Source organism: Salvia hispanica, chromosome 6 (genome assembly GCF_023119035.1).
Source record: "Salvia hispanica cultivar TCC Black 2014 chromosome 6, UniMelb_Shisp_WGS_1.0, whole genome shotgun sequence".
Lineage (NCBI taxonomy): Eukaryota > Viridiplantae > Streptophyta > Magnoliopsida > Lamiales > Lamiaceae > Salvia > Salvia hispanica.
In genome coordinates, this window is record NC_062970.1 from 24,900,749 (window position 1) to 24,921,273 (window position 20,525).

Here is a 20,525-nt window from a genome sequence, read left to right on the forward strand (position 1 = left end):
TCTGCATGACCTCGACCGAGACCTTGTTAGGATTGGTATACTGAAAAGTAGGGATGTCAATCGGGCCGGCCCATCGGATTTTGGGCCAACCCTACTCGGGTTGCGGGTCAATCGTGTGGCTTGCCGGGTTGTGATTTCTTTCAGATTGTAAAAGTTCGGCCCTAATCCTAAAAGCTCGGGTTTCGGGCTAGCCCGACGGGTTAATCGGGTTGCTACCGATAAGGTTAAGACTCAAACAATCTAATAAATCATGAAGAAAATTAGTTATATTTATAAAATATAAAATATTTAATTATGATAAATTTGATATATATGCTTAAACTCAATCATAAAATACTAATATTTGTAATATTTCATGAAATTTTAATGCATGTTAAAATTTTAAATATTCTTTTAGTGAGATTAATTTATTTAACAATTATTATATTAATAAAAATTCAATATATAATTTATATATTTACCATAAAATTAAAAATTATCTTTTTTTAGTTATCTATGCCATAAAATTAGTCAACGAAGTGTCGAATTAGGAGTAAAAAATTAAAAAATATAAATTTTACTGGGTTATCGGGCCAGCCCATCGGGTTTTCGGGTCTGGCCCTAACGGGTTGCGGGCTTATCGGGTTTTATTTTTATCGGGCTAGAAATTTTCGACCCTAACCCTATAAATTTAGCGGGCTATTCGAGCCAGCCCACAGGTTGCGGGCTACATTGACATCCCTACTGAAAAGCATATTTCGAGCATGTTGCACGGATGGAATTGTTTGTATTCAATATATTCTATAATCCACTTTTAACCCAAGGCGAGAAGAAGTAATTTTATCGCATTGATGTTTGCTTGTACATTTATAAGGTGTTTCTTAAACATTTAAATGTATAAGAAGCAAATAAGTCTGATTCTTCTGCATAGTAGACTGGTCGTGAACGATGTTCACAGAAGGTGACGCAGTCGGTCCTTTGTAAAAGAGAAATAGAATTTCACAACCTAGATAGGCTTTGACTACCTATCGTGAAAGGTTGCAGTGTCAGTCCACATGTTTCCTTACCTTAGGAAATAAACGACACTGGTGTGGTATAGCACTGAAGGATCTAACAGTTGAGATAAGTCTTTCTTGCTATTTACCGAAAGACAAGGTCTTGGTGATTGTTATTTCTTAATCATTGTTGATATAACATTGAGCATACGATATTGATTATGCACTACTTTGATTTATCAAATGGTGCGGATTTTTCGCAATCCAAGAATCCTGATATCTTGGGTAGTGGTGATCAATGTCTAGAGGTGCTAATATTGTTATTGCAATGAATCGTGTGCTGGGTGAGTCCAGTTTGATAATATCCTCAAGAGGTGTTCGAAAAAGGTTTTATTATTCAAAAACCCGGCCGGTTGGAATTTATTCCATAATAATAAATAAAGATTTTGAACTAGACAACTCTTGGAAAAATGTATTAATTAATTAAAGTCAAATAGAAGACTTAAATTGATTAATGGATATTTATATCTTTAACACGGGAAATAATAAATTAAAGAGGTAAAACCCGGATTACTCGTAATTTGGGATTGGACGGGCAGTCAATATTATTTTACTGTAGTGATGATAATAATATTCTGTTGGACTTGTATTAAATTGGGGCTCAATTTAATTAGTAAAAGTCCAAAGGTTTGGCCCAAGTCCAACCTCCATGGATCCTTAATCTGGCCCATCATAACTCAATATAAAAGGAGATTAGAAAGGAGATTTAGAGTGAATTATCTAATAATTTTCGTGCTCCCCTCTGGGAGTGGACGGAAACATCAGTTTTTGACAGATTTGATATTCTCTCTTCTTTCTAATCAAGCCATTTTCGATTCTGACAAGCTTTGCCCACCCAAAAGTCATTATCTGAGTTCGGGATACAGATTAGAAGATTCGTGGTTGAGTACGAAGAACATCTTGTGGAGAAGGTGCAAGCAATCGTCGATTCTTTGGAGAATCAGATCGGTAATTCTAGACCGTAGGAAATATCATGAATTAGGTTTTAATTCCTTAAGCATGATTTATGTGCGTTCTTGTATGAAATTTGATTATTTAACATGTAGATATTAATCCCATAATCGGTCAAATAGATCTGTAGATCTGATTTATTTGTTTATGCATGTCTTCCGCTGTGCAAGGGGCACCAATCCCCAACAGACCTATGGTGACCTGTGGCATGTATGGTCTTGGTCTAGTGTTCTTGGTTTGAGCGAAGGTTTAGTGTGTGTGTGTGGGAGAGGACGAAATTTTTTATTTGATTTTCTCCTCCGTGAGAATTTCAGCTCCTCCTCCTCCGTGAGGAATTTCTGTCTTCTTTATTCGAGTCCTAGTGTTTCGATAAGATCAGCCCACACTGATGTCGGAATACAGTTCGGGAACCAGTTAGAAGATCTGTGGTCTAGTATTGAAGATCATCGTGGAGAAGGCGCGAGCAATCGTCGATTCTTTGGAGAATCAAATCGGTAACTCTAAACCGTAGAATTCATGTTTAGGATTTATATTCTTTGAGCATGAATTATTTGCGTTCTAGCATGCAATTATCTGTTTAACATGTGAATTGATTAATCCCATAATCGGTCAAATAGATCTTTGTCTGATTTATTTGTTTTGTACAAGTCTTCCGCCGTGCAAGGGGCTCCAAACCCCAGCAGGGGGAAGGGTTGCAAACCATATCCCACATCAGAGAATGAGTAAGAGTTGAAAGCATATATATAGACTGCCCCCAACCCCATTAGAATAAGGTCTTTTGGAGAGTATCCCAAGAGCTGAACCGTGAGGACTTTGCCCAAAGTGAACAATATCATACTAATGTGGAGTTCAGATATGCACCACCGAACCCTAACACAAAGAATCATGACATCTTGCACTACAAAAAAGATTTTACCAAGTAACAAATTATGAGCAGGAATGGTACTCGACAATTTCCGAGCACATTCAAAGCACTTCGACTATTTTCGAGTATTTTTTTAGTACGTAAAAAAGTAGTCAGAATCATCAAAAAATTATGTAATCTGCTAACACTTTCCATACATAGTCAACATGCTTGGAAAGTATTTCGGAGGTAAAAAATTTTGGTGTATCGTTGTGAGTCATTTTCAAGCAACAACACAATGATCATCATTACAAGAGGTTTTAGACAATGTATTTGTAAAGAAATTAATTTAATTAATTATTATTCCACCGATTTTTTTCAAGCACCGTCTCAGTACATGTATAAATGTTCTAGGAAATATCCAAGCACTTGTACGATGTGCTCAAAAATTTATGAGCACCTACATATGTGCACGGAGCATTTGTACATGTGCTCGGAAATAATAAGATTTTATACATGCTCTTTTTTTCTTGAAAATATTTATTGCTCTGTATATTAATATGTCGGGTGTAAATATAAACCCAGTGCATAGCTAGTGAAAGATCTACATTGGCAAAATCTAAGGTTTGGCCGTTTTGGGGTTCAAACTCTAACTCAATCTTTTAGTTTATTTTCATTTTCAATTTTTTATTTTTGTTCGCTAGTACTACTAACTATTTTCATTTTTAAATGATAGCTAAATTTAGTAGAATATTAATTTAACTAGCATACTAATTTGATCTCTATTTGAAACAACGGTCTGTTTTGCATCTAATGAAAATTAAAATTGAAAGAATTGTGAGTTGTGGAAACCAAAAATTTGAGCAAGGCATAAAATGTATAGCCCCAAAAATCAAATTGCTTCTAATGTGCAAAATTAAGTATTGAATTAGGAGTTGACATGAATCGTAAAAATATTGACATGTTTGGCTCCCAACCGAAAAAAACGGCATTTTATCTCATAATTAATCGTACGAATTTAATTATGTTGTAATTTGGTATGTTAAGTGGGACATCTTTTTCTTTCCCTCTTTAATTAGTGTTTGTTTTCACGTGAGCTTTTTTCATGCCTTTGCCTAAAGCAAAACTTTTTTCACTTTTGTCATGACCAACTTTTTGAGTTCTGAGATTCCTTTTTCTCTCTTATATTATGGCTAAACCTAATTAATACTCTTACAAATTACTACAGTTACTTTCCATTTATTAAATTAAATACATTGAATTGAATAGAAAGTGATTGATAAAGGAGTTTATGGAGATGAGTGTGCTTACGTATCTATTTTATCAAAATGACACATAATTTAGAATTTTTATGAAAATACTATTCGTTTAAGAATTTAAAATTCAAATTTCATCTACACCTTTCAACTACATTTACAAAGTTCAATTTTTTAAAGACAATATATTTATCTCTCTTAATAAGTACAATTATAGGCTGAGCCATGGAAGTGGAATTTCAGCATAATATCCATATGTGGAACCCATTAGCTTTGTTTTGCCTCTTGTAGCTGACAAAACAAAATGATTGCTTGTAATCTCCTCTTATTACATTTGTCGACAATTGTCTTGCCTCGAAATATTTTTATCTGCGAGGTCAAAGTTTGTTTGTCCAAATTAAAATGAAATATTGCAATTGTAACACGAATATTTAATGTTGTGAGTTGTAACTGACCGTTAACTTTTCTGTATTGTTTATGTTTACAAATATATACTGAGACACATGTATCTTTAGTTCTTTAATAAATCGTGCCAAAAACAGAACTAAATATACAATAGTTGAAACATAAAATAATTTTAGGAGAAAAAAATAGAGGCAATATTGCATAAAGACATCATGTTAATAAATCATTTCATATCAATTAATGTAGAAAAGCTGATTTTCAATAAAATTTTCACGATTATTCGAATATTCAATAATAGTTTAAATTAAAAAAGTAAAACACAAATTTGAAACGGTCATAATTTTGGAAAAAGGTAGTGCGGTGGGTTGGTGCCAAAATGAAACCTAAAACATGTTTAGTTCTAGTTTAGGGGTTAAAGCTAAGCGAATCACTCGTTTTTTAGGCTAAAGTTTGTCCAAATGCGTTCGACTCATCGTGATGGAGTGTACTGTAGGTGGAGGAATTGCGAGGCAACTCCCAACATCATAGGTATTCGCAAAATGGTGGCAGCACACCTTTGCGTGGAGTTGGTTGTAGATTAGATTCATACTTGTATTCAAAGGAAAATATTGATGGAGGATTGCAGATGATTGTAAAACGTGTAAAAAATGAATTTGGATGAGAGTAAAGACCAAAATTAGTCCTGAACATATAGTCATTTTATGATTTGGGTCCTAAACTATATCTTTTGAATTATTCGGTCATGTACATTTTAAATTGGATCTCAAATGGTCCTGGACTAATGGTTCTGTTAAAAACTAACGGTCAACGGATTTAATCCCGAATTTGACCAAATTAGACCTTTAATTTCTGATTTTTTACTCCCTAATTATTTTAGTATATTTGTATGTGTATTTAGATAAGCTTCTTGTGAAATCCGAATGCCAGAGACGGAATCGCTTTTCTCATCGCCGTCAAAATCTCGGAAGCAGAAGGCCTAATTCTCGGCGTCTTAGAAATGCACTTCGCCACCAGCACTGCCATCGCTCCAACTTCTCCCATATCCACCTCCCCTCCTCGTAGCCTCGGATCCACCATCTCCACCGCGTTCCTTGCTGCCTTCGCCGCCAGCCTCTATCCGGTGGCGGGGCAGAACGCCTCAGTTCCAATAATCAGCTCCAAAACCACAACTCTGAAGTTGTAAACATCATTCTTCCCCGGCGCCACCGCGGCACCGACGCTGGTCGATCCGAAATCGCAGAGCTTGCAATTGAGGTCGTCGTCGAGGAGGACGTTGGAGGGCTTGATGTCGGCGTGGACGACGTAAGGGGAGCAGGCGTCGTGGAGGTACGCGATTGCGGAGGCGAGCTGGAAGGCCACAACGGCGTGTTGGGTCCACGTGAGGGGAGTGGTTTTGGAATCGTGGAGCTTGTGGTGTAAGGTGCCGTTGGGTATGAATTCCATGATTAGGGTGGGTTGATGGTCGTCGTCTGCGTAGGCGAGGAGTTTGACAATGTTTGGGTGGCGGAGGTGGAGGAGGATTCGGAGCTCCTGCTTGAAGGCCTCGTCGTGGAGGCGGTGGCTGGAGCAGTAGACTTTTATCAAATTAAATATATAAATGAATATTTATTAAAATATATTTCTGATTTTAAATCGAATATTTACTAAAATAGTCAGGTAATTAATTAGGGTGTAAAAAATCAGAAATTAAAGGTCTAATTCGGTCAAAATCGGGATTCAACCCGTTGACCGTTAGTTTTTAACGGAACAGTTAGTCCAGGACCAATTGTGATCCGATTTGAAATGTACAAGACCGAAAAATCCAAAAAATAAAATTTAGGACCAAAATCGTAAAATGGTCATATATTCAAGACCAATTTTGGCTTTACTCTTTGGACAAATTGTAAAGAATAGGTAAAAAAATATTAGGTAACAATATATAGCAAATTATTCAAACTCTGTACTATTATTCATGTTTTAGTTAAACATATGCAATGTATTTTGTGCCTTACCAACACAAAATAGAGTTTTTCAGTGCATATTCATTCTAGATTTCCTTAACTTTTCTAGATTGAATTATACATTCAGAAATCAATCATCTTTTTCTTGATAAAGCTAACATTTTGAACAATCATCTATCCCACTCCTAAAACAATTGACAGACTTCAAATCTTTTTACATAACTTTTATAGATGCTACATAACAGCATCAATAGATCTCTTGAAGATTGAGCTACATTATTTACCATTCCATCATGGCCACATTTGCAACTATTCATTCATCCATGATTTAAAGTGTCCTTGTGTATTTCAACAAGTGTAACATCGAATAAACTTTTAAGATTTTGTCAGTATGCATAAGGAGTACAATGTCAGATTTTAAGATATTATATTACTGAATACAACAACAGCAAAAAAAAAAAAAAAAAAAAAAAAAAAAAAAAAAAAAACAAACAAACAAAAAAAGACACAAAAAAAACTAGTTGACATACACAACAAATAAACCAATTTAAATAAAAGCATTATATATATTACACCTGAGTCAGTGATCAAAGATATTTTCACATAATAATATGATCAACTGGTATTATCAATTGACAAAGTAAAATCTCTCATATTTAAAAGCAGAGTAAAAATTAGGCAGGCAACATTAGTACAAATTGTTCATGAGAAAAAAGTTAAAAAAAATTGAGAAGAAAACTGGAAGAGTCGGCATAATCAGCTTTTTCATTCGTCAACCTTCACATAAACAGAAATCAGGGATGAGTAGTGAAATTTTGCAGGTTAACTTGCAAAGATGTCACAGAGATGTATACCATTGTCGGCGCAGATCAATTTGTTTCGGTTGAAATTTGCAAGGGCGCGTGCGCGTTGATCAGAGCCAGGCTGACTGCTGTAGGAAAAAGGAAAGAATGATTTCAATATGCAAATAAAAAATATACAACAAAGTTGATGAACACAAGATTGTCGGTACCTTCTGGTTCCGTTCTCAACCAGTCTTGCCCACATACCAAAGCTTCTCTGGTATCTGGAGTTAGCGAGCTATGTTCCTGGTCTAGTGTTCTGCCCCTGTTGCTGAATGCTACCTCTGGTCCAAGAGTAGACACGGGAATAGCAAGAATATCACGCGCCATCACAGACAAGATCGGATACCTTGGTGTATGAACTTTCCACCAATTTAATATGCTGAAATCACAATTGCGGGGAAATACAGGCTCCTCTAGGTACTTCTCTAAATCTGATGACATGCACTGACTTTGGGAAGTTTCGTACAGGAACTTGTCGAAACCCTTAAGTTTATCTCTAGCAGCACTGCTGGTACTGGGTAAGCTGCTGCCAGATAAAACTGAATCTTGATCGGGAGAAGATGAAGCCATCAAGTACTCAGTAAAGAGTTCCCTAAGACCAGCAGCAACTTCTTTAATGCGATCAGGGGCGGTGCTGCCATAAATTTGTCCATAGTAGTACTCGACCAACTTCATTTTGAAACGAGGATCTAGAATTGCTGCAATAGCTAAAGCCATGCTACACTTGCTCCAATACGTGTCAAATCTGTCTTTCATCTTTAAGGCTACACTACTAAGAAAATCATCAGGGCTCCTACACCACTCAATTAGTTGAATGTGCATATCACATATCTCCGAAAAAAATATGTTGGCAGTTGGATACTTGTTTCCTACTACAATGGTAGTGAAGTCGAGAAGAAATTTAAGGAAACCTGCAATAGAACTAGCCCATTCCCACTCTATTTCAGATAAAGCTTTTGTGTAGGAGGAATCATGCTCTTGCAAAAGAGAAAAGGCACCCCTATATTCTATTGCCGATTCAAGCATCAGGTACGTAGATTTCCACTGCATCGGACAGTCGAGAACCAGACGCCTAACACTGCTGATTCCTGCTTGTTGAGCGATTTCATTAAATTTTCCAAGTAATGTTTGTGTACTCTTGACGTGCCTTACACTCTCACGAATTTTATGTATCAAGTCGTGACATGCTTCCATGACTTCTTGCACAATGGACTTCAAAAGATGGGTAACACATCGAACATCAAATAACTCACCATCCTTGAAAAATGGTCTAGTCTGGGATAACCAGTCCTTAATCCTGAACACCATAATTTCATGGGCAGAACAATCATCAAATGTCATGGAAAACAACTTGTGATCAATAGCCCAGTCTGTCAAACTCTTAATAACGACTTCTGAAAGCACGTCATCAGTATGGGATGGATCCAATGATATGAAATTAAGCATCTTCTTTTGTAGCCTCCAGTCGTCATCAATGTAATTAGCAGTAAGGCACACATATCCAGCACTTTCACTTGAACCCCACATGTCAACAGCAAGGCTGATTCTACCGTGAAAATGGCGAATTGTCTCGTATAACTTATGTTTCTCCTTGTTGTAGATGGTAAGGCAATCCATCTCTATGGCTCCATCGTTGTTGTTAACTTCAAATAATGGCTGGAGATTCTTGACAAATATTTTAAATCCAACATGGTTCACCATTGCCAGGGGATAACCATGTAGCATAATCATTCGAGCAAGATCCAACCGACTGCGCTCTTGATCAAATTTAACACTTCCCAAATTGATTGTTTGGATAGCTTCTTCTTTCTTCTGCTCCTGTTCATACTTAAGAGGCAAAGGATTGAGGATTTCATCTTTTATTCTGCCGTCGTCATAGCTGATGGCTGCTACAGCAAGATTACTTTGACGGAGAGGACTCTGACTAGTTTCATTTCTCTTCCTCTTTGCAGAAAGTATTTGAGAAACATCAAAATTTGACCTCTTCAGGCACCGCACCAAATGATTCCTCAAATGAGTCGTACCACTGTTACTCGACCCACTCAGTTTCTTTTTGCAATGGATGCAAACAGCATACTGTGCATCTGCCTTCCTGACTCTTTCAAAATGATTCCAGACAATAGAAGTCAACCTTTTTGTTTTCTTGGCGGGGACCTCATTTATTATTTCCATAACATGGACTAGGTACTAAAATATCTACTCTGTGTCAACTGTTTTAAACTGAACTCATAATCGAACTTCTCTCAGGATGGAGAGCAACGACGACTTAACCATCATTCATTTTATACCTGAATTCAATGAAATTAAGAGAATATGATTTGGCAGTTTGATAACAACAAATTAACCATGCAAAGATGTTTTGAGAATTACGGACAAAGTGACGCATATATGAGCATCCACATTGAGTTCACACTGAAAGTAGTCGTATTCAAAAGCACAACATATTAACATGAAAAATGAACCGCAAGGTTGATCCAGAATCAATACGATGCATCATATCGAAAAAAGAAAAGAAAGCTACATACATTTTCACAGGTGATGGATCACATCACAAAATTAACTTTCACCAAGACATTTACACATGATATCAGAGAAGGCATACAACTATAACTAAGATCCTTTTGCTATGGTCTTAAAACCCGAAACGAGACTATAGTGCTTACCAAGCTTCATTTAAAGGCTAACCAAAACAGGCACCCAAACTAATAAATCCCCCACCTCCACCTACACCATGAACTTCTGAAACGTCTGATCAGAAAAAAAAAATATTTAATGATTTTACTTCTATATTTAATTTTATGATGATTTTTGATCAGTTGACCGGAATATAATGATCGCGACGCTGAAAATGGAGGCTCAAAAACCTGTTGAAAAATGGAGGTCGTCATACATTACTCAATCAACTGAAATTTGACAATTCACACACATTAACTCTATACAAATTTGATTCCTGATCAGATTATCCAGAAATAAAACAATTTGCACGAGATCACAGAAATTACAACTCTACAACCCATAAAAAATTCATCTACATGCTCAAATCCACAAAGGATCGTGGACAACGACAGATCAAAAAGCGTGAATTTCGTTATGGTTCACCAAATATCAAGACAGAAAAAGGCTCGAAAGCCGAATTGCATCATCACGAAAACGGGTCGGATCTAGAGCGCAAGAGGAGATGTATTGAACCTGACAATTTTCCGGCAGCGGGATCCGACCGGAGGACCCGAAATCACGAAAAGGGTTAGGGTTTGGATCTGAGATGTTTTGGTGGAGTTGGATTGTGATATGGAGCGGATTTCTGGTTTGGTAATTACCCGGAAATTTGGATCCGGTTGTTTGCTTCCGGGTCGGGTTTGCTTACCTTACTCTCTAGAGTAATAAGATTTGATTTTATAATTGAAATATGCGGAGTAAGTAAATACGCACAATTTGTATAGTTATTCATTCAAAATAAAAGGAAAAATACTGATCATGTATGAAAACGTTAGTGAGATTATAAATCTTATTCTGAATATTAAATTACTACCTCCATCCCTGAAAGTTTAACACAATTTACCATTTCAATTCATACCTGAAAGTTTGACATACTTCACTTTTTCCATTTTTGGTAGTGGACCACATATTCCACTAACTCATTCATACTCACATTTTATTATAAAACTAATATTTTAAAAGTAGAACTCTCATCCCATCAATTTTTTCAACTCACTTTCCATTACATTTCTTAAAACTTGTGCCGGATCAAAATGTGTCAATATTTGGAGGACGGAGGTAGAGATGCCCAAGGTTTTCGGTTCCGGCGGTTAACCGCGGAACCGTAACCGCAGATTCCGGTTTCAAAACGGAACCGTGACTTTTTTTTTTTTAACCGAAACCGCCATATTTTGAACCGTGGGCCAATTCCGGTTTCAAATTTTACGAACCGAAACCGTGCCGGAACTGTCGGTTCCGGACGGTTCCAAACCGGAAACTGTGAAAAACCGCCAGAAACCGGCGGTTCGGAAACCGTGAAAAACCGTTAAAAACCACCGGAAAACCGCCGGTTCCAAACCGGAACTGGGACCGCCGGTTTTCGAACCGGAACCAGAACCGTGAAATAGCCTCATGATTCGGTTCCGGTTCCACATTTCCCGAAACCGGAACCGGCAGTTTACGAACCGTGGGCATGTCTAGACGGAGGTAGTACAATCCAATTACTATATTTATATTTTAGAAGTCAGAGCTTATTTATAATTATGATTATTTTTATATAAAATCTACATAATTTTTATGGACATTATGTCGAACAAGTTCAAAACTATAAAAATTCATAAAAAGTCAATATTTTTTTTTTACTAATTTTTTTAAATCAGTGGAAAACCACATGGTAAGAATGAATGTTAAATTGTAGTAGTAACAAAACCTTAAAAATATATTCCAAAAATTTCCTTCAAATATATAAACAAAAAAAATATCACTTCACTCGTCCCACAAGAATATGCACTTTTAGTAGAACACGAGTCTTAATACACAATTGATAAAGTAAGAGAGAAGTAGAAAGAAAGTGTTGTTAAGACTATGTTTTATAAGCAACCACTCAACTCAATCCAACCATCCATTTTTTCAATATTTAATTAATTTCTATCACCTTCACATCATCTTCCATATCATCAATATTCATCCAACCCAACCACATCATTTTTTATAGTTTATCAATGACCAACCAACCAAACCATTATATACTTATTTTTATATTATTTTTTATTAATATAATAGTTACATAAAATATTTATTATTGCCCAATGAAATCTATAAAACAAGAAGGATAATAGGATGAGAAATGATTTTTTTTTATTCAAAACTATAAAAAAATGTGGTCTCTATTTATAGAGGATGAAAAATATGGATTTTGGTATAATTTTTATAATTTTTTTATATAGGGGAGTGATCAATTGTTAACTCATCATTTAATTGCTAACTACACCTAATTTAAGCCCATAGGATTTTAGAAAACTCGTGGTCTACAATTTGCCACGTGTAATTTTTATTTTTATTAATTAAATCGAAAAAGATAAAAAAAACTACCAAATTAGGGTTTTGGATGAAAATGTCAATATAGTGTTTCGAAAATATCAATGCAATGCTTTGAGAATGTCAACACAATGCTTTGAGAATGTCAACACATTGCTTATATTGACATTCTACATGTATTATATTGACATATTTTATGTACTTTGTTGATATTTGTGTTGTACGAAAAAATTGAATTTTTTTTTATTTTTTTTTTCATAATTTTACATATACAAGTGAAATCTCGTTAAAATCCTTATGAAATTATCTTTAATTTGATATATGTTGTGCGAAAAAATAATTTAAATCGAGAAAGTTGTACGCATATTAAAGTTATGGGATATTTTTCAAAAGTTAGTTACAACTAATTTGTTATAAATTGACCTTAATACCCTTGTTGACGTGTTTTCTTGATCGTATTGACATTTCGGGGGTTGATGATCTAGGCCCTTAATTTGAATATCTAATGGCTATTATTTAATTGTAGTTAGCAATTAAGTGTTGAGTTAGCAATATAACACTCCCTTTTCATATATTATATTAAAGATATGTAAATTTTTAAAAAATATACTCCTTCTGTCCTGTCCCATTAGAAATGAAACATTTTCCTTTTTGGGTTATAAAAATGAAATGTTTCCTAAAATAGAAACAACACTATCTCTACTTTTTCTTCTCTTTTACTTTACTCTCTCTTCACTAACTGCTAAAACAACACTGCATAAAATCTCATGCCGAAAACCAAATGTTGCATATTTATTAGGACGGAGGGAGAATATATCAACTGGCTGATGAAGTTAAAAGGGGTAGAGACCGTCGGTTGGGGGTTGACTTGGAAGAGACTGTGGTTTTGGAGAGAGAGAGAGACCTCAACTTTCAAAAAAATTTTTAATTGGAGTGATGTAGAGAATAAGTCCACATTATTAGAGAGAAAAAAAATTTTCCAAATTTAGAAAGTGCATATTCTTGTGGGACAAAGGAAGTACTCCTCCGTCCCACCACAAATGATTTAATTTCCATTTTGGGTTGTCTCACTACAAGTGATTGATTTCCTCTTCTAGCAAATTTCTCTCTCTTACTTTGTTCCACATCTCTTACTTTATTTCTTCTTTCTTACTTTATTCTCTATGTATCTCTCTTACTTTTTCCTCCCCTATACTTTATTCACTCCACTTTAACTCAATAAATATTATTTTCTTACATCTCCGTGTCCAAAAGAAATTCATCACTTGTGATGGGACAGGGGGAAAACTATTTTAGTGCTAATATAATAGCCAATAAAATTGAATATATTATACTCCATCCGTCCACAAAAAATAGAGCAATTGGTGTATGACACGGGTTTAATGTAGAATTGGTAAAGTAAGAGAGAAATAAAAAAAAAAGTAAGAGACAAGGAGAAAAGGCAAGTGAGAAGTAGTGTTAGTGGAATGATGTGTATGGTTATTATTTGTTGAAAACTTTCTATAAATGAATGCACTCTATTTTTTTTGGATGGCCAAAAATGGTAAATGTGTCCTATTTTTTGTGGACGAAGGGAGTATTCTACTTTACGTTCTCCTATCTTTCCATGCTAGTATTGAGATCCCCTACTGACGATATAATTATATAAGATTTAGTTTGAAATTTGTATGTCTCTATTATACTTCATCCGTTCTTTGTTATTTGAGTCACTTCTTTTTTGCAACTCACACTAAATCAGGTGGGAGGTCAAGGATTTCCAGATGAAGTGACATGGCTGGTTAGCGTCACCGAGTGTTTCCAAAACCATCACCCGACAGAAATTTTCACCCTGCTGAGTGGCGCAGGCGAGGTGAGTCGACAATTTTCACCCCCAATGAGTGAATCCAGCTTTTGGCCAATAAGGGTGGCGATCTTGACAAGCGAATAGACTAGCAAGGTGAAGGGGGGCGACAAAAATTCAAAGTTGTTAACAGTCGGATTGACTCAAACTGGATGAGAAGGTTGGTTGAAAATATAGCATGTTTAACATGTGTATGTGTCTTCCTTTATGTCTGTTTCTTGTCTTGTGTTTTTCTGGAGGTAATCAGGCTTGCAAACTCGACTTATCTGTTTTTGTTGACTTGTTTCTTCATACTTGAGGACAAGTATATGTTAAGTATGAGCAATTTGATAAGTCTCGTTTTAGGCCTTGGTTACTGGTAAGTATAATGTGCTTAATTGGATAATATCTACAAAAATAGTTGCTAAAGTGTGCAGGATGAGGTACTAAGTCAAGAGGAAAGGGTCAGAAGAGATTCAGGTGAAAAGAACGAGAAAATGGGTACAATACTGACCATGATGCATGTCATAAAGCTTGAGCACAAGATGGAGCGAATTGCTATAAATGATCAACTATCTAGAAGGGGCAGAATTGTCAACTCAAGAGAAGGAGCAACCCTAGGGACTGGGGCAGGCCTCCCTATAAATAGAAGATCAACATTGAAGAAACATTGTCCATGCTTAGACCATTTCTTAGATAAAATTTACTGCACTTCTTAGATAAGCTTTACTGCATTCTCTTAGCTTAGTGTAGCTAGTGTTCACTTGAAATTTCTGGCCACCTGCCGGGAGAGGGAGTCTACCATTCGATCAGCCAGTTCACCACCGTAGTTACAGAATTTCATCCAGGTTCCGAGGAGAACAACACCCTTTACATACTTTCTTTTTATGCTTTCCTAGTGTAAGAACTTGTTCTACTTGCACTTGGCTTGGATTTCAGTAGTTGCTTAGTTGAACATCTTTTGGTTTGATAATCTTGAATGGAATCAAGTGTTTCTTTATGGTTTTATTTGAGGTTCAGCTTGTTTATTGCTTTCCTTCAACTTAGGTAGATAGATCTAGCAGTTTTATGTGTTTCATGTTGGTCAAGCGTTTGGATCCACCTAGTTAAGTTAGATCTAGTTTTTCTCCAAGTTTTTCAAGGTTTCAACCGGACATATCTTCTAAAAATGCATACATCTGAGTTTTCCGCCACCTTGCCAGCTGATCTGAGTCCACGTGTGTTGCTTCCTGTTTGACTAGTTGCATTAGTCTAAATTCTCGCCTAGATCTAGAGTTTGTATGTTGGCTTGGCGTTAGATCTGAGTTGTTTGATTCCGACCTCAAGCATTCATCCATGGGAGTTTAGTTTTCTGATCATTTTTTGTTGCTTGGTGAAGAAGAGAACGTCGCAATCCATCCTGGGACCACCATGTTGCTTTAGTTGGTTTTTTCTATTTTGTCCTTTGCTTTTTCAGCTTTTTCTGCATGTCCAGGTAGCAGTCAACTAGTGAGTCTGTTATTCCTTTTTGCTTTTGTCTATCCACTTAGGGTAAAGTTTAAATCCACACTAGTTATCCAGCCTTCGTTGTCACGTACACATCCCGCGACATTCATGATTTAGTTACTTACTGGTCAAGATAGATAGAGTGGCATTTTATTTTATCACCTAGGTAGAACTCAACCCCAAAACGTGGTAGCTAACCAAGTCTCCCAAAATTTCATCGCAAGTTTATCTCGCCTACATTCATCTCTGTGGGATCGATCATTTACTAATACTAGCCAGTAGAAGTAGGTTAAGGTTTTTGATAGGGAAGATATACACAAACCCAACGACACAACTAGGTACCTCCTAGATAGTTAACAAGCATAAACATACATCGAGTCAGAGTCTTCTCTGCTCTTTCACTTATACATCAATAAAATTTCATAAAGTAGCTATTGTCAACAAACACAAAAGTAACATTGGTATACATGCATACAATTCTTACAAAGGTGTAAATATCTTCCCTCTATCTTTATATTCTTGGGTTTTAAGCTTCCACATTTTATTCATATTTATGTATTCTAGTCTACTTACTTTATTTAACTTTTATCATTAGTTTAATAAATTGATTGATTACTCTATGTCACAATCCAAACTATTTAAAAATTCAAAACTTAGATTTTAAGGTTAAAAGGTTAATTGTGATGAATAAGAGATGGGAGTTGGACTCGTCATATGGAATGGTACATAGCTGCACAAATAGGAGATTGGGATATGGTTGAACGAGAACTGGCTTATGAAAAAGGCGCCTTCCTAGTGAGGATAGGCCCTTATGAGGAATCACCACTCCACATCACCGTGGCCGCTGCGACAGTTTTGTGTCTAAGCTGGTTCAAATGATCCCCGATGACGAAGACTCTGTACTAGCTTTAACAGATGCGATGGGAAATACCTTACTCCATGCTACTGCTGCCGTAGGCAACTACCACGTCGCAAATCTACTGTTAGACAGATTCCCAAAGTTGCTCACCATTTCAAATGACTGCAACAGATTCCTCCATCAATTAGCGGCTGAATACGACCATAAGAAAGTTCCTCGGATGCTAATAACCCAGACTGAGAAGAATGGTGAAGTTAGTGTTAGGTTTGGTATACTGAAAAGCATGTTTTGAGCAGTTTCGCGCGAATAGAATATTGCTTGTATACGTAAAACTCTACAATCCACTTTTAACCCGATTCAGTATTATTCGAGCAGTTCCGCACGAATAGAATCACTATTATTATTACATTGTGTTTGCTTGTGCATTTATAAGATGTTTTATAAACATTTAAATGTATAAGAAGCAAACAAAGTCTAAGTCTTTTGCTTAGTAGACCGGTTGTGGGCGTCGTCCACTTTAAGGTAACACGGTCAGATCTATGCAATGCTTTGCAAAAGAAAAAGAAGAATTTCACAACCTAGATAGGCTTTGGCTACCTATCGTGAAAGGTTGCAATGTCAGTCCGCATATTTCTAAGCCTTACTGAAATAAGATGACATTGGTGTGGTATAGCACTGAACGGATCTAACAGCAAGACGTGTCTTTATGCTATCTACTGAAAGACTAGGTCTTGATAAAATACTATTTCTTAATCCACATATGTTAGCATTGAACATACGGTATTGAATATGCACTACTTTGACTTATCAAATGGTGCGGGTTTTTCGCAACCCAATAATCCTGATATATTGGGTAGTGGTGATTAATATCTAACGGTGCTAGGATTGCTATTATGTTGAAACATGCACGAGGTGAGTCTCGTTTGATAATGTCCTCAAGAGGAGCTCGAACAAGGTTTTATTATTCGGAAAACTGGCCAGTTGGAGTTTTATTACTCTATGAATAATAAATAAATATTTCTTGCTAAGTCCACTCTTGGAATTAATAAGATATTAATTAATTAAGTCCATAGCAGACATTAATTAATTAATGAACATTTATATTTTAAGCGCGGGAAATAAATAATAAACAAAGTGGAAAACCGGATTACTTGTAATTTCGGATTTGGATGGGGAGAGTTCAATATTACTTCTGTAGTGGTTGCTCGTAATATTCCAATATATGCTTGTATTAAATTGTGGGTTCAATTTAATTAGTAAAAAGCTAATTGGGGGGGTCCATATCCAAAACCTTCCATAGATCCCTGTCTGGGCCCAAAAGGAACTTAATATAAATAGGAGAATAAATGAGACAGAATAATCATTAATTCATTCACATGAAATTTTCGTCCCTTCTCTATAGGAAGGAGAACGAAATTTTCAGCTCTCCTCCGTGAGAAAATTCTGTCTTCTTTATTCGAGTCCTAGTATTTTGATAAGATCAGCCCACCCTGATATCGAGATACAGTTCGGGAACCAGAGAGAAGATCCGTGGTCTAATATTGAAGATCATCACGTGGAGAAGGCGCGAGCAATCGACGATTCTTTGGAGAATCAAATCGGTAACTCTAAACCGTAGAAATCATGTTCAGGATTTATATTTTCTAAGCATGAATTATTTGCATTCTAGCATGCAATTATCTGTTTAGCATGTGAATCGATTAATCGCATAATCGGTCAAATAGATCCGTGTCTGATTTATTTGTTTTGTACAAGTCTTCCGCTGTGCAAGGGGCACCAAACCCCATCAGTTAGTCCATCAAAGTTAGTCCATTTGATGATGATGGAGGCCTCCAGCTTATACTTTGGATGATAGATACTTATTTTTTGGGTGAGTTTCATTAATTAAGATATTTATAGAAATAAATGCTGATCATATCTATCTTTATCAGATTTGGCATTTGGTTTGGTCAGGAAGTATCGCCGGATGTGCAAGGGGAATCCTTCTTTTATTGGAGCAATTTTCCGGAGGATAGCATCCGAGGACACATCATTCTCCGTCAACCATCAATGCAGCTTTGGGGGACACATACACTGGAGTGAGTATTTAACTAACTGTATATTTTGGCAATTCTCAAAGATTTTTGCTTAATAATATTAGCTTGAAATTGAAGGGATGAATGAGGAGGAGTATATGGAGCTAATATCTGTTGACATTGAGAGCCAAACAACATACAACACTATTTAGGGCAAGTGATTCACGTCCACATCTAAAATGACTTCCCTCTTCTATTTCTAACTATCTAATATGATTTTGATAATTCCATCACGGAGTCGTCCAATCCTATTGTAGAAAAGATTTCAAATCTTTGTCGACAACTTCTAAATTTCATTCTTAGCAATGAAAGAATTCAAGAAAAGATGTTGTTGCACCACAAAACGCTAAAGATGGTGAAACTCTTGCGGTCGTGTGCGATCATTGGATTACAAAGATGCATTTGACATCTTCAAAGAGGCCTTCTTAATCGCAGCCAAATCAGGAAACCATGAAGTTGTACACGTGATCTTAGAGAATTTTCCGGTTGCTGTTCATACTACAAATTCTTCAGGCTAGAACTTTCTCCACTTGGCCGTGGAGAACCGATGCGCAAACATGTTTAATCTGATTCATAAGACCAGTAAGTAAGTTACCAATATTCAAACACACTCGATAAAAATAGTAACTCTATCCATCACTTCGCTGGGCGTTTGACACCTCCTCACAAGCTTAATTTGATTTCAGGGGAAGTTCTGCCGATGTAACGTGAACTACACTGTTTTAGGAAAAATTGGTATTTATAAATAAAATACAATTATCGCAATAAAAAAAATTATAGTATTGTGTTACAATGATGTGATTGACAGAAAACTCACAAGTTTGTTGCTTTTTATATTAAGGAACTGCTAAACCATAGTGGTGATACTACCTCGATGATATTTACAAGAGAGCATGAAGAGCTGAAAAACCAAGGAAAAAGAGAGATGGATGAAATATACGGTAATGGCGTGTAGTGTTACAGCAGGATTGATTGATACTGCTATGTTTGTTGTTTCCATCACAATACCAGGAGGCAACAAATCAGACTCGGGTTATCTGATAATCCACAAATCAGTGGTATTCAAAGTCTATGCAGTTGTAAATATGGTCTCGCTCTTCACATCAATTATTTCACTCCTGATGTTCCTGGCCGTATACACTTTGCGTTATGCCGAGGAATATTTTCTGTATACACTGCCCAAGCGAGTATTAATTGGTATGGTCACACTTTTCCTTTCCATCTTTTCTATGATGATGGCCTTCAATGCGGCACTGTATCTAGTATTTTTCCGGGAGAAGACGTGGGCTATATATTTGCTAGCTCCGGTTACTATATTACCGAGTGTTTCATTCGTGCGGTTGGAGTTCCGACTTTTCATTGATGTAGTCTTCTCCGCATATAGCCGTGGTGCTTTCGGCAAGCAAGTGGTCATCAGTTTAGCTAAAATCACATCTAGATATCATCATCAATATTGTTCTTTCCTTCATTGTTGTTGTTTCCTAAATTCTGTTGTTATTGTTAGATATGTAGCCTCTTGGTATGGCTACTTTGATATATTAATGTACAAACAATGTATGTGAAATAATGTGGCCTTACGCTTTATGATTATATATTTACATCTATTAGAGAATGTTTTCTCTCGTGCGAGTCGCCATCATCCTCACTAGCAACACGGAGAATGTTACAAGAACTCTTACCAAGAAATTGTAGATCAGTCGATCTATTTGGCATTTGGGTAGCTGAAGCTCTTTGTGGTTGTGTTTGGTCAGCCATGGGAGTGAATTCTCTCTTTTACAACTCAAATAAGTCAAAGATTGACTTTCTCAACTTCTCTACCAACTCATTTGCCCGAGCGTCACCGTACACGTCTTCAAACAATACTGCACATGCTTCATCTTTTTTCTAAGATCCAGCATTGCAGCAATGTACAAAATTTTGTTCATATTTGGATTAAGCTCATATTCCTCTAATCAATACTTACCAAGCTTTTACATCATCTTCTTGGCCATGTATCTAA

General features: G+C 36.2%; 2 protein-coding genes and 1 pseudogene across 5 annotated transcripts; 1 reads left to right on the forward strand and 2 right to left on the reverse strand.

Annotated features, from left to right (window-relative positions):
• Positions 1 to 5,208: 5,208 nt before the first annotated feature.
• Positions 5,209 to 6,717, reverse strand: LOC125195001 (annotated as a pseudogene).
• A 345-nt stretch (positions 6,718 to 7,062) lies between these two features.
• On the reverse strand, positions 7,063 to 10,592 carry LOC125196091 (zinc finger BED domain-containing protein RICESLEEPER 1-like). Of its 4 annotated transcripts, XM_048094459.1 has the most exons (5): positions 10,465 to 10,571; positions 9,939 to 10,139; positions 7,443 to 9,563; positions 7,285 to 7,361; positions 7,063 to 7,207 (listed from the first exon to the last, which is right to left on the reverse strand). In XM_048094459.1, the coding sequence occupies exons 3-4, from the start codon at positions 9,445 to 9,447 to the stop codon at positions 7,300 to 7,302; spliced, it is 2,067 nt and encodes a 688-aa protein (XP_047950416.1). In that variant the 5' UTR covers positions 9,448 to 9,563; positions 9,939 to 10,139; positions 10,465 to 10,571; the 3' UTR covers positions 7,063 to 7,207; positions 7,285 to 7,299. The 4 variants fall into 4 exon arrangements, with proteins under 4 accessions (XP_047950416.1, XP_047950417.1, XP_047950415.1 ...); XM_048094460.1 differs by lacking the exon at positions 9,939 to 10,139 and having other exon boundaries at positions 7,285 to 7,358; positions 10,465 to 10,592; XM_048094458.1 differs by lacking the exon at positions 9,939 to 10,139 and having other exon boundaries at positions 10,465 to 10,592.
• An 8,878-nt stretch (positions 10,593 to 19,470) lies between these two features.
• Positions 19,471 to 20,218, forward strand: LOC125195003. Its single transcript, XM_048093210.1, has 3 exons — positions 19,471 to 19,932; positions 20,031 to 20,045; positions 20,135 to 20,218. The coding sequence occupies exons 1-3, from the start codon at positions 19,471 to 19,473 to the stop codon at positions 20,216 to 20,218; spliced, it is 561 nt and encodes a 186-aa protein (XP_047949167.1).
• Positions 20,219 to 20,525: the final 307 nt, after the last annotated feature.